General features: G+C 46.8%; 1 protein-coding gene across 2 annotated transcripts in view; it reads right to left on the bottom strand.

Annotated features, from left to right (window-relative positions):
• The window catches only part of CTIF (cap binding complex dependent translation initiation factor), a 146,087-nt gene that overhangs the window by 108,834 nt on the left and 23,293 nt on the right, over positions 1 to 13,960 (bottom strand). For both annotated transcript variants that reach the window (XM_054283461.1, XM_054283462.1), the window contains exons 2-3: positions 10,941 to 11,153; positions 7,770 to 7,853 (exon numbers count right to left, since the gene is read on the bottom strand). In XM_054283461.1, coding sequence (XP_054139436.1) covers positions 7,770 to 7,853; positions 10,941 to 11,120 — 264 coding nt within the window. In that variant the 5' untranslated portion in view covers positions 11,121 to 11,153. The remainder of the gene's footprint in view (positions 1 to 7,769; positions 7,854 to 10,940; positions 11,154 to 13,960) is intronic.

Here is a 13,960-nt window from a genome sequence, read left to right as displayed (position 1 = left end):
CTGTAATGGCACAAAGATCTCTGCCCTTTGCCTCCTGTTGACCCAATTCCCCATTACTCTGCCGTGTCCTTCAAACACCAAGAGTCTCCCAGTCTCTCTCAGTTCCCCAAACAGTCCTTGAAGACTTGCTCAGAGATCTTATTTGAGCTCCTCCACCTATCATTTCTGGTCCACACTCACCAGCAGGAGATGGGACCTCTGAGCCACACTTTGGGACTGGGAGGGAAAACACCATCCCTCCAGAGACTGATTCCAGAAGCTGCTCCAACCTATGCCAATCCTTCTGGCCAAGCTCTGCACCTTCTCAGGAACACCCAGGCTCATGCACATTGCCAGCAGCCCTCCTTTGGAAACTAGCTGTCAAATCTAACATTTGCATTTTAATTAGCAATAATCGTATGTTTCACTTACACTGCAATTTTCACCTTTGCAGTGAGCTCTTTGAGGCATGAACTAATTAATCCTGCTGCCTCTGCCAGCCCAAGAGTTAATATTTTCTGCTGCTTCAGTGCAAGTTTGAAAATCCTATTTGCAGAAAAAGAAGATAAGTTTCCCCAGTGCAGAAGCCATAAATGGAAGCACAGTGATCACCTACGTGGCTGCTCTCAGTGAAGATAAGTATGGGTGAAGTGGGCTGTGCTGGTAGAGATGCAGATCAACCCTGGCAGCAGCACAAGTTCCAAGTGTCCTGAAGATATCAGTGGATTCTGGATGGGATTCATGTTCAATCATAAGTAAAAATTTCAGTATTCAATATTCAATTTCCTCTAGTGGGCCAGAGGAAAAATAACAGGAAGCTGTCAGAGTTTTCAGGCCCCCAAAAACCGCTGAGATATCCCCCAGCATAACAAGGGTCCCACATCTGCACCCAGGAGATCCCTAGATCAAGTTGTGGGGTGTCCCTCAAATGGTTCCTCAACTTCGATCTTACTCCTGGTCAGACCAGAAAACAGCTATTGTGTAAAAGGCCCTTTTTGAGGTTTTTCTGCAGTGGAGGTTTTCACACACCCAACTTGTGCTGCTGCCAAATCTTCCCGTTATGCAGAATTTTTGCAGGGCACTCCAAGTACCTCCCTAGACCTACTCCAGAAAAACCACGCCAATTTTAATAGGGAAAACCAAAGGCTTAATTATTTTAATAACTCAAAATACACCTTAAAAAAACCCCAACAAAACCCCAACCATAAGATTACTCTAAATATCTTAGTAGGGTAAACTTTCTAGCTTCTTTCTCCTCAAAATATTACATAATGCTGTAAGAACATCAGAAACTGTTATAAAAATGGATGCAGAAGCCCCAACCCCTTTGGCTCTGTTCCTTCCCTTCCCAGGTAGGAACCTTCCCCAACCCTCTCCAATCTGCAGAAGGGACACCAAACATCACTTTGAGACCTTCTTCCACCAGGGAAATTAAGGTTTTATCCATTCTTGTGCCATAACAAAGGACCAAAGGACCTGATGGACTTGGAAGTAGGAGGTTAAGCTTACAATATCTTTCTGGACTACCTGGGAAAGGACCAAGCCTGTGTGGTTGTGTTTTTTGGACAACACTGGAAGAGCCATGCTAGGCAAGGATGAGCTAGGTAGCTCATTTACACACAAGGATGAAGAGTAGGAAGACTCCGGGCTCTCAGAATGGCCCTGAGAACTCCAGATGTGCTATGGAAACCCATCAGCAAGGCCCTGTGCCAGCCTCAGAGGAAATGGCTCACGTCATCCCTTCCCTGCCTAGAGCTCCAGCACTGACTGACCTATTCACCCCAACCTGGAAAGATGGAGACCTCAAAGGTTAATCAAATCTCACAAAAATAAGAGTGTGGGAAGCTCTACAATGGGTAGACAGGCATCCCCCTCGTCATCACCAGGTCTTCTCTACCCAAATGGAAAATGAGGGTGACAAGATGTCCTCTCCTGTGAGTCACTGGTGACACCAGGCCCAGGAAACACCTCCCCCTATCCTCAATAAGCAGCAGCAATTCTCCAGAGCAGGCAGCAAGGCAGTGAAACATCTCCCTCCTGACACCCAAGCAGGTGTCTGCTTCACATGAGGCACTGCTGCTCCACGAGGCCAAGCCCAAACACAAGTCCCAGGGAAAGTTACACCTACACATTAGCTGAAGGACTCCATTTCTTTCTCAGCAGTCCTCTCCAACCATAACTAAGCAGGGCTGCATCCAATAAAGGAGGAAGCATCACCCAGCAATTACAGGCAGAAAAGTGACTGGTTTTCTCAGAGCTGCTCTTTGCTCATGGGCAGGTCACCCTGCCTGAAGTCCTACTTTCTTCCTCCATCAGGCAGGCATGCATCAACATGCACTCACTGGCAAAGACAGTCTTCTGCCTTCTCCTTCTCTTGCTTTCTCCTTCTTGTTTTCTCTGCTTTCTCCTTCTCTTTAGGAAACACAAAATCAGTGTCTGCAGCATCAGCCAGGACCCACCTGCCCCAATGCATCCTCAGCATGGTGGACAACCTCAGCCAAATTCAGTGTACAAACTGGCCCTGGCCTACAATATGAGCAGGCCAATAAGATGGAGAACCCCAAATGTATTCCCCAAACATGGGACAGTTGGAACAAGTCCAAAGGAGACCATGAGGGTGATAAAAGGACTGGAGCACCTCACCTGTAAAGACAGTCTCAGAAAGTTGGGACTGTTCAGCCTGGAGAAGAGAAGGTTGTGTGCAGACCTCACAGCACTTTCCAGTATCTGAAGGGAGCCCAAAGGGAAGCTGGAGAGGGACTCTGCATCAACAACTACAGTGACAGGACAGGGAGAAATGGACACAAATTGACAGAGGGGAAATTTAGACTGGATATTAGAAGAATGTTTTCACTGTGAGGGTGGTGAGACTGGCTGAGGCTACCCAGAGAGGCTGTGGATGCCCCAACCCAACCTGTTCCAGTGGAAGGTGTCCCTGCCTATGGGAGGTGGGTGATTTTTAACATCCACTCCACCATCTTAACATTCTGCAATTTCTAAAAGTCTTTCCAGAGTCATCCCTCTTGTTTTCTTTCAGATCTGGACCCAAGGATAGGCAACTCAAGTGAGACACAGGCTGTGCACCAGCCCAGGGAAAATGAATTACAAATTTAGTCAGGAGACACTGCCAATCCACTGTCTCTCCAGCCCCGTCTGGTCAGCCAAGAATTTGGGGCATTACAAGCTGCCTGCTGATGTCACTGGATTTAAACCAGCAGGACAACTTCACTGCTAACTTCAGTTAATCTGGACCCAGTGACATGTCCCCTGTCCCAGACCATGATCCCTTCCCACCTGCTTCTGCAGCATCCACCAGGCAGGATCTCCTGGTGGCTGATCCCAGGAAGTCAAGCAGCACTGATGCCTGAAAAACAAAATTTTCTAGAACTGTGAAAGAAAAAATCTGCACAGACAATTTGATTTTTCTACTCTTCACTAAAACTGAGCTCCTCTGTGCACTGCAACCTGCTGTTACCCAAGAGACAGCCTTCACACATTGCCCCTCACCTCCTATTGCCTTTGCTTTGGCAGCATGGCAGCTTTTCCAGCCATGACTGCAGGACATGGACATGGACATGGAATGACAAGACCTTAAAGCTCATCTCATTCCATCCCCTGCCATGGGCAGGGACACCTTCCACTAGATGAGGCTGTTCCAAGCCCTGTCCAGCCTGGCCTTGGATGCTTCCAGGGACCCAGGGGCAGCCACAGCTGCTCTGGGCACTCTGTGCAAGGGCCTCCCCACCCTCACAGCCAAGAATTCCTTCCCAATATCCCATCTAACCCTGTCCTTCCCAGTGGGAAGCCATTCCCCCTTTTCCCTCCAGGCCCTTGTCAGAACTCTTGTGCTGGCACAGTTAGGGATGCTCTTTACTCCAGGCAGTCTGAACTCCAGCCAAGGCCCAAGAGTGCAAACCCACCACCCCACCCTGGTCCCATGTGCTGCTGTTTCTGCTGGTTCAACAGGAGGGCAGAGTCATCTCCTTCACCACCAGCTCCTCAGGGAGGACAGGACAAGGGTGCTGCAAGCAAGGTGTGGGATCATCAGGTGTGATCTGCACACCCTGCCTGCTCCTTCACTGCTCAGCAGATCAGCAACACAACCATCACCTGCACAAGCCTCTGAGGGCCCAAACCCTGTGCCAAGCTCCTGCTGCACCTGGTGGGGCATGGACACAAGCAGTGGGATGCAAGCACGTCCTGTTTCCTGCCAACAACACAGGTTTTTCCTTGGTGCTGATGGGTGACAGCCAGCCACCATGGGGGAAGGGAGGGACTTGGCCAGGAAGGAGGATTTTCAGCTCTCCATCTCCCACCGCCTGGAGAAATGGCACAAACCCGCAGAGTTGTTCTGGGTTTTGTTAATGCCTTTCACATAAGGGGAGCCTGGGATGCAGTTCCTGCCAGGCCTTTCATGTACCAAGAGCTTTGCTGGATCCCTCAATATGCACCATACCAGATTTTTTTACTTAATGAATTGCTCTCAGAAATATATCAAAGAGCTTCCTACTTGCCACAGCCTCACAAGGGGAATGCAAATAAAGTATTATATAAAAACTTCCCACTGGCTCTTTTTGGGGAAGAAAAAAAAAATCCAAACATAAAAGAGTTTAAAATTATTCCATTATCTAAACCTTCCTCTTTACAGAGGCAGTAAGGTGCTCAAAGAATATTTTGAGTACCTGGTCTCTGCCCCAGAGGCTCACACGTGGTGAGATCTGGCAAACTTTCAGGAGTTTAGTGGAACATGGCCACACCATGCAGCAGACAGAGAGATCCCAGCAGGAAACAAGAATTACGGATGAGCTGAATGTAATTGTGAGACCAGGATTTTCTCAGCATGAGTTCACAAAATGTATCTCAGGAGATTCCTCCATGAGCAGACCATCTTCTCACAGCCACCCGCCCAAGAACTGGAAAGACTAGGAGGTTTCAGGGGGAATTTTCTCTCTTTTTAAGCCACTGCTTTGTATGGGATGCCTTTCTGCCAGCCTATAGGAATTGACACTGTCTCACACAGCTGCTAATAGAGGTCTCACCAAGCAGTGCGAGAGCAGGACAAGTCTGGGTGCTCGTTTCCAGAGACACCCAACAACATCAGAAACCAGCAATTTAGGAATATCCTGGACTGTTTTTACCTTCATTTTTAATGAAGGTGAAAACACTTAAAAATGAAGGGTAAAAACGCTTCATTTTTACCCTTATATTGTATATTATTCAGAAATTGCTCTAACCCCCTCACTTGTGCAACAACCATTAGATGCATATATACACACATCCTATATAAAAACGCATAACACACACACACACAAAAAATCTTTCTTTTATTTTTCTTTACCTTGCTGGATCATATAGCCCAGAATTTCAAAGGCATCAAGTACTCAGGAATGCACAGAGGGATTTTTCAGGCATGGGAAAGTCATCTTCTCTCTAGGTTTCCCCATAACCTTTAGAAAGCCAATTACTTCTGAAAAAGCAAGACTGGACTACTCTGTCTTCACAGAAAATGAACCACATGCTGAATATATTTCTAGGACTAACCCAGATTTCCATATATAAATGCCCTTTCTGATGGCCACATGAGGCATACCATGGTCACTGATACATAACCCACATTTTCACAATAGCTGAAGCCAGCAGAAATCTCACATCCAAGTATTTTTCAAGTACGACTGGCAATGCAGAGATCTCAGCTGGAAACACAACAGGAAAATTAGGAATTCCATTTCCTGCCCAAGTCCCTCAAATACATAAAAAATTGCAACAAAATACCTCCATCGCAAGAAAAAAAAAACAAACAAAACCAAAACCCAAAAAAAGACCAAAACAAAACTTGAAACCAAACAAACCCCAAACAAAAAAACCACCCCAAAATGCAACCCCTTCCTCCTCTGGGAAATAATTAGCTGGCTTCTTCCTTAGCAGGTTTGAAAAGTGATTGACAATTTTAATTCAGGACAAGCATCATAGCAATGACTTTTTTTTTTTTTTTAATATTGAAAGATTTTTTTGTGAAAACAGCCAGGAATGGTAAGAAACTGCACTTGGTGCTCACCAGCAGCGTTTAACTCATATATCAGTGACAGTGAGAGAAATGCTTGCCTGGACAGAGGAACAATAGCTTGCAGCTCCTCTTTGGTGCCAAGGAAAATTTGTTACTCACAGTTAAAGGAAGCCAAACATGGAGAGAGATAATTACTAGCTCTGCTGCAGGCTGGGAGAGAGCCCAAACACAGGGTAAGCAGCTTGGGCATGAGCGAGTGGTGTTTGTGTGTAGGAAAGGAGCTCCCTGTAGGAGGAGATCAAACACATTTAATTCCCAGGGAAAAAAAATATAGCAAGAAAACAAAAAAAAACAAACCATGTAAGCTGAAACAAAAGAGTGCATGGCACCAGGCCGATGGAGGTTGTCAGGAAAGCAACACCCATGCATGACTCCTGCATCCTCCTGTGGTCCCCACCAGCCACTGGCACATCAGCAGAGCCCTTGGGAGAAGGGCCAGGGACCTTCTTCCCTAAGGAAAGCCCCTGATCCACCCAAGGAAGCCCGATGGAAGCAGCTAGCCTCCCAAGTGAACATCCAGCAGCTGTCTGCAGTGCTGGGAGGGACCCTGGATGAGGTTTTGCTGCTGAATATTTTGAAGCAGATCGCAGCTGTAATAAATCAAATACACAATTCCATCTGGCACCCTCAGGAGCTCATCCAAAGCAGTGCCTCTGCCCAGCACACGCCCTCCTACAAAACAACAGCCTGCCTTTGCTGGGTGCAGGTGTTGGTAGAGGTGCTACCAGCATCCCAGGGCCAGGGCAGGGATGGGATGCCTCAGCCCCCATCCCTCAGCCAACAATTCCAGCATGGCTCCATGGGAGAAAGCTATGTCCAAAATGAGAGCTGCAACCTGCCACAGGCCCCTTTTACACCCTGGAATTTGGGGCTCCCAAATTCCCCCTCATGGATCCACGCACAAGACTGCATCTGGAGAACATCAAGCAGAGCAAGAGAATGAAAGCCACCAACTTGAAGCCACCTCTCTGGGTGGGACATCCATCGGCCACAGCAATTGGAAATGCCGTTTCCCCTTCCCCCAGATGCCTAAATCTCCTCAAGCAAGTACTCCTCTCACAGAGCTGATGGTCTCATGGTGACACAGCAGCTTGTCAACCAGATGAGAATGATCAAACACAAGCCTCCATCCAACCAAACTCTCTTCCATGGGGGTACTCACATGAGGAGGGACAGCCACCTCCAGCAGTGCCTGGTAAACACTCCTCACTTGTGTTCACACCATGTTCAAGCACCAAAACTGACTCACACCTGGCTCCTGTCACTGCACAACCAACACAGGTTCTCAGCACGTGCAACTTTGCTTCTTCTGCCAGCTCACCCTCTCAGCTCTGTAACGCTCTTCCCTGCAACACCATCCTTGTGCTGCAGCACACAACAGAGCAGCCCAGCTACACAAAGATCCCTTATTCCAGCCACATCTCATCCTTCCAAGTCAGCTCCGATGCCCCTAACAGCTTCCTCACACAGGTGACAATAAGAAAGTCTGGAATAAATGTGACACTCCTTATTTTTTCCCCTATAAGCTCCTGATGAAAGCATCCATCCGCACATCAGGATGTTGCCCACCTCCCATGGCTTGGGCAGGAATGAGCTTTCAGATGCCAAGCAGAGGGACACATCGCCCCTTCCACGGGAGAGGGACAGCTGGCAGCACCTCCCAGGCGAGGCAGTGCAAGAAATAAAGGCAAAGCTCTGTGGAGGAGGAACTAAACACAAACCCTACCTGGTTATGTTCGTGGGACGACGAGCCCTTCCCTCGGGATGGGGAACAGCTGCCATCAAGCTGCTCGCTACAATCCGCCGTCCACTGCAAAAGGGATAAAAAAAGGGATTGTGTAAAATAATAGCTGGGCTGGGCAAAACTGCTGTGTCAGTCCACAGTGCACAGAAAACACCGTCCGGCCGCGGGCATCGCTGCACACGTGTGGCACCCCCTCCTTTTTGAGGATGATCCCAAAGGCTTTGGCTTGGAAATGCTCCACCCGCTGACAGTGGGTACAGGGAGGAAGCAGCAACAACTGTGGGGAAGCATTTGATATGGTGCTTTGCAATAAAATCCAGCCCCAATACCTCCCTGCTGACTCTGACACTGCTTGGAACCCCAGGTGTGTGATACACACTAGGGTGACTTATCACTCATTTCCATGGAAAGCTGGAAAATTTCTGCTTTTCCCAACCCTCGTTCCCAACTCTACTTGCTTCAAGGACAGATACATGCCCTGAGCAGCCAACACCCTGTATTTTCATTTTAAACAGAACAGAAAATGAGTATGGAAGCTATAGGCCATTGCCTGTAGTTTGGCCATTGCCATATGTGGCCATAGGGGATTAGCAGACTCTTAGGCCAGCTTGCCCCAAGGTTGGGCAGCAAGGTGCCTCCCCAAAAATAACTGAATTTTGTGCCATTTGTTGCCTTATTTTTTTTCCCCTAAAGAAATGTAGGGCTGCATCATACTGGTGAAAAAAAGGCCAAGACCAATTTTCACTAGACAAATATCAAAGATGCTGCTTAATTACAAAGTAATTTTTGTCACTCCTTCAACAGAGTAGAGACTGACCAGCCCCACTTCTGAGGTCTTCCATGCTGGAAGCACTTGGCTGCTCCAGAGACACTCAAGGCTTGGTACCATCACCAAGGATGATGTGCCAAGAAAATGAAAAGTCATTTCCATACAAACAACCACCTCAGAGCTCCCTGACAGGTATTAATGAGGCCACAAAAGAAGAGTTTTCACTACAACTGCCTACAATCCCTGCCCTCATCAGAGAGCCCATCCCAGCTCACAGATGGGGGGATTTCAGTCTCCCCTCATTAAAGAGCTGCCCATCACTCTCCTGCCACTTCTGCTGAGCCCCCTGAGCAGGCTCATAATGCCATCACTCTTGAGAGTCTTTTATTTATCAGACGTATCCCTATCTGCTCTAACAATTTTGAGTGCAACCACATTCCTGGGAAGGTCTCTCAAGGTACAAGCTCACTCATTATCTCCACAGCAAAATAAAATCACATTTTCCCTCTGATTTTCCTCGTTTTTCCTGGTGGGAGAAAGGCTGGGGACATCCCCACCATGGGAACATCCAAATTTTGGGATTCTCTGAAGTGGCAATGGATTCAGCTTCCCTGAATCCATTTTTTTCCTTCCTTCCCACAGCAAGGAGAGCAGCTGTCCAGGGATGTGGTACCATCCAAGCAACTCACACACACATGGCTGAATGGATTTATCCACTCTCAGGCAGGGAAAACATCACAGCCATAAGGAAACAAACTGCAGAGAGATTAAGTAACTTGCCTAGCATTAAAGATTTAGTTTCTGGCAGAGCCTTGCAGTTAAAAACAATTTCCTTGGTCTCAGCTGAGTGCCTTTCCCTTAAATCCATCTTTCTCCCTCTAGCTCTCATTAATGAGGGAACGTGCCACCTTCCATCAGGCTGGCTTCCACCAGGGTTACTCCAGTCAGCTGCAGGATATGTGCAGGATATGTTTATTCCCTGCTTTGCTAAGAACTGATCAGGAAGAGAAAATCAGAAATAAAAACTCCTGATTATTTCTTAAAGGTGGAAAAATGAAAAAAACCTTTGTGAGACCTGAGATAATTCCTTCTTAGTGCATCCATTAAGACATGGCTTGATAAATGCAAGTGACCTAAAGTAAAAGCCCATCTTCACTTTCTGTCCAGTATACAGCCCTAGAAATACAAAATGTTGCATTTTGATGGAGTTCCACAATAAATCCTAATTAAACTTCTGCATCACTGGTCTGGGGTACAACCTCATTTAACTGCTTCATTTGAGTTGCCTCTATAACTGGCTTAATTAAGAGGTTTAATGTTCAGATCTTTCATTATTACAAATTTTTCCTTTAAAATAAAACCCAGCCATCTTGAAAGTGAACACTCTCAGAACTGATATTAAAAACCCAGCAGCTCCTTTGTTCCAGGGCAAGCCAGGAAGGAAAGCTAAAATGCCATTTCCACAACTGGAAGATGGATTTTGTTGTTGCAATCAAGGATCTTAATGCAAAAAACGTACATGGTATGCCAAGAGAATTAGAAATTTTTGTCCTTAAGATGCAGAGGGAGCCTGAGCTTACTGGCAGAGCAGTGGAAAGGCTGGAAGAGGTTACAAAACTTTGTCTATTATTTTATTTCTGATTCAATACTACTTTTGAGCTTGACACATTAATAAGCAGAACTTGCCTGTTTGACCTGAAGCCCCTCCAAAGCGTCACTTCAAACACAGACACCTTCCAGTCTTGGGTTAACAAAATCACTAGATTTTTAAATATATTTTCTCCCCTTTCTAAGGGCTTTGATCCTCAAATTGTAAAAGACCTCTTCACCAAAATCTATTCTTAAAAAGGTTCCTTTGTTTGGTAATTTCTTTACATTGAGATTATATAAAACAGGTCCAGAGCTCTGGGTCAGATCCTCAGCTGAAGCAAACCTGCAGAGTTCAGACAGATCAGATCAAACACTGCTGATACCAGATAAAGATGGGATCCTTCACATGTAGAATCATGGAACAGTTTGGCTTGGAAGGGACCTTAAACCCCATCTCATTCCACCCCCTGCCATGGGCAGAGACACCTTCCACTGTGCCAATCTGCTCCAAGCCCTGTCCAACCTGGCCTGGAACACTTTCAATGATGCACCTTGAGACCATAAAAAACCAAATCCAGCACCAGGAGACTGCTACCAGCAGCTTGGAAACCTCAAATACACCCCCAAACAAGCGAGCTGCCCCAAACCCAGCGAGCTGCCCCAAACCCAGCATTCTATCACATCTTGCTCCACATCCAAAGCCTGAAAAAGCGACGTCAGCTGAGAACACACTCTGTGAGCCCCCAGCCCCTCTCCCACCCCACAGTGAGAGGGAGGAGGTCCCTTTCACCCACCTGTGAGACGTGGGACTGCGTTTTCTCGCTCTCGCCGTCGCCCTCGGTCTTGTCGGTGAGCAGCCCCTGCACCTGGTACTCCAGGACGTAGCTGTCGATGAAGCGCTCCAGCTCCTCGATCTCCTGGGAGCGGCTGCTCCCCGCCTCCGAGGAGGCCGATGCCACTGAGGAGCTCTCCATCCCTTCAGGGGGCACACCAGGAACACAGGGAGCCTGAGGAAGCGGGATAAAAAGGACAGTGAGGAATTATTTCCCAGTAATTATAAAAAACTCAAGCAGACAAAGCCTATCGGTTGCCACGTGCAGGATTTTTTTTTGCTGTACATCTGCATTTACAATACAATTTCTAATAATCCTAGGTGGTTGCTTTTAGGGCTTCCAGGCATGCAAAAAATGTTCCATTTATGCAATATTCCTGCATTTAAGGACAACAGACATATTTCCTGGCCTCCTGCTTAAAACCCAAATTACTGAAAATCTCCAGACATATGCACGAGAGGAAAAAAATGTGACACTAAAATGCTTTATTTAATAAATCCAAAGCTCTAGTTGTTCTGGATATGGGTGAGAAGCTGGGGGTAATGGACATGTCTGAGGAAGAGGATGATAACTGAAAAGCTTCTCTAGGGCAGTGGCAGTAAATAATGCCTAGCTAATGATGCGAGTGTAAATGGTCCAGTGAGGAGGTGAGACAGAGATCACAACAGAATTCACTTTTAAAACCTCTCACTGAAGAAAATTGCCTCTATAGGAGATGTAGGGGATTTATAATTCTCTTCTCCTTCCTACTTCTCCAGGGCTCAATGACTACCACAGTAAAGAAAGGAAATCACCAGCTCCTGGGCTGGGCATAGCACTGGGCTCTGCTCCCTGTGACAGGGACAGGATCCAGAGAGAATGGCTGGAGCTGTGCCAGGGGCCTTTGGGTGGGATCTCAGGGAAAGGCTCTCCCCCAGAGGGTGCTGGCACTGCCCAGGCTCCCCAGGGATGGGCACAGCCCCGAGGCTGCCAGAGCTCCAGGAGCCTTTGGACAGCGCTGCCAGGGATGCCCAGGGTGGGATTGCTGGGGGTCTGTGCAGGGCAGGGGCTGGAATGGGTGATCCTGGTGGGTCCCTTCCATCTCAGGGTATTTAAAAATTCTATGTTTGGAAAAAAACAGGCTGTGGCCCAATGTCTTGTGGTAAATCTCATACTCCTCCCTTCCTGCAGCTGGGAGGGAGAAGACATGGAAGCTGCCAGCACACTGCAGGACACAACAGCTTCATCCCTCACCCTCTCCTTCACCAGGAATACGGGTAGTTACAGTCTGCTTTGAGACAAGCATAAAATCGCTAAGCAAATCCAGAGTGAGTCACATGCCATCCAGAAGGGAAGGGGAGGGAAAAAAAAATCTGCTCCCAGCTCATGTAGTTTCTAGCTCCTGAACTATTTTCTCCTCTGTCACCTCTGAACAATTGAGGCATCATTTGGAAACTGCCGAGAATGAGCAGTTCTGGCCTAAGGATTTCATCTGCTCAAGGAATTATTCCCAAATGTGCCCAGACTGTCAAAAAGGCTCATTATGTAGACCAATATCACACATTAGCTCCTGAACAAAAATCATATGCCATATTAAAAAGGGCAAAGAAAAAAGAAGAAAGTGAAGAAAGAAAAAAAGAAGGAGCCCCAGAGAGTGTGGAGCCCTGGAGGAGGGCATGCTTCTCCCCTTCTCACTAATTAGCACCAATTAAAAAAAGGAAAGCACCAATTATCAAACAGGAAGTGTTAAAGAAGGAGTTGGGAGAATAGGAGGCTCCCGTGAGTCCTGGAGGGGTGTGATGGCACGAGGCAGGGGACAAATGACACAGGCGGCATCACTCGGGATGGAGTGAGCAGGGTCAGAGGTTATCCTCCATCTCACTGGGCCACACCTTACCCAAGCCCAAAGGGTTTTTTTGTCTATTTCAGAGAACACAAACCACATATCTGAGACATTTGTGGATCTCTGCTGGGAAACTCTAAAACAAATTCATCTTGTGGTAGTTTCACCTCTCTCTGAAGGAAACCATCACTCCACAGGAAGAAAACTCCTGCTCTTCCTGGCGATCTGTGCCTGGAGCTAATTTCTCACCTCACCTCACCCTCAAAACACATACAAAAAAGGTTTTCAAAGAAAAACCCACACTTGAGCATCAAAGCATTTACTATCTTCCCACACTGAGCAAACAAATGCTGGTGAGAGCTCTTGATGAAGCAGTGATCCCTTGGCTCTGTGTTGGCTCAGCACCTACCACAAAGGATTCCCAGACACCAGGTACATTCCTTAACCACAACAAACAGAGATCAATCTCAAATTTGCTCTTTTTTATCACTTCCCCCTTCCCTCCACCCTACTTTGCCAAAGCACAAAGTTTGTAAGTTTTGGGGGTCTGAAAACTACCTTCCAAAACTTTCCTATCTCTGAAAGTGTTCAAGGCCAGGTTGGATGAGACTTGGAGCAACCTGGTGCAGTGGAATATGTCCCTGCCCATGGAAAGCGGGTAGAACTACAGGATCTTGAAGATTTATTCCAACTTAAATCCTTGTAAAACCCCATGATTTAACAAAGCCCATGTTGTGCTCGTTACTTTGACCATAAAAGAAGGAATCATCAGCAGAAAAAGTCAATAGATGTGCAAACTGCTTATTATAACTTAGTAATTATCAGCATTACTGTAATGTATAATTATTATTAATAGCTGTTATTAAGGGGGATCTAAATGGGGTTCTTGCTCTAGCAAGATTATACAGTTTTTTTAGCAATTATACAGTTTTATCCTTCATCAGCAAATAATAAGAACCAGCATTTTTTATGACACTTGTAGGCTCATTCCCTTTCTCCCAAAGGTGCTCCAGGCCTGTTGAACTTGTGGAAACAAGTGGTGAGTTTGATAGGTGAAGAACAGTAATGGAGAACAAACCCGCTTTGGGTTGGGAGGCAACAGGAGAGTGGAACTTGCAACCAAAATGATTTAAGAAGTGCTGAGTCTGTGATGTGAAGA

The sequence above is a fragment of the Melozone crissalis genome, unplaced genomic scaffold (assembly GCF_028551555.1).
Source record: "Melozone crissalis strain CALT ecotype California unplaced genomic scaffold, PUWL_Pcris_2 ptg000036l_1, whole genome shotgun sequence".
Lineage (NCBI taxonomy): Eukaryota > Metazoa > Chordata > Aves > Passeriformes > Passerellidae > Melozone > Melozone crissalis.
Note: the sequence above shows the minus strand (reverse complement) of the source record. Positions and strands in the feature narration are given on the sequence as shown.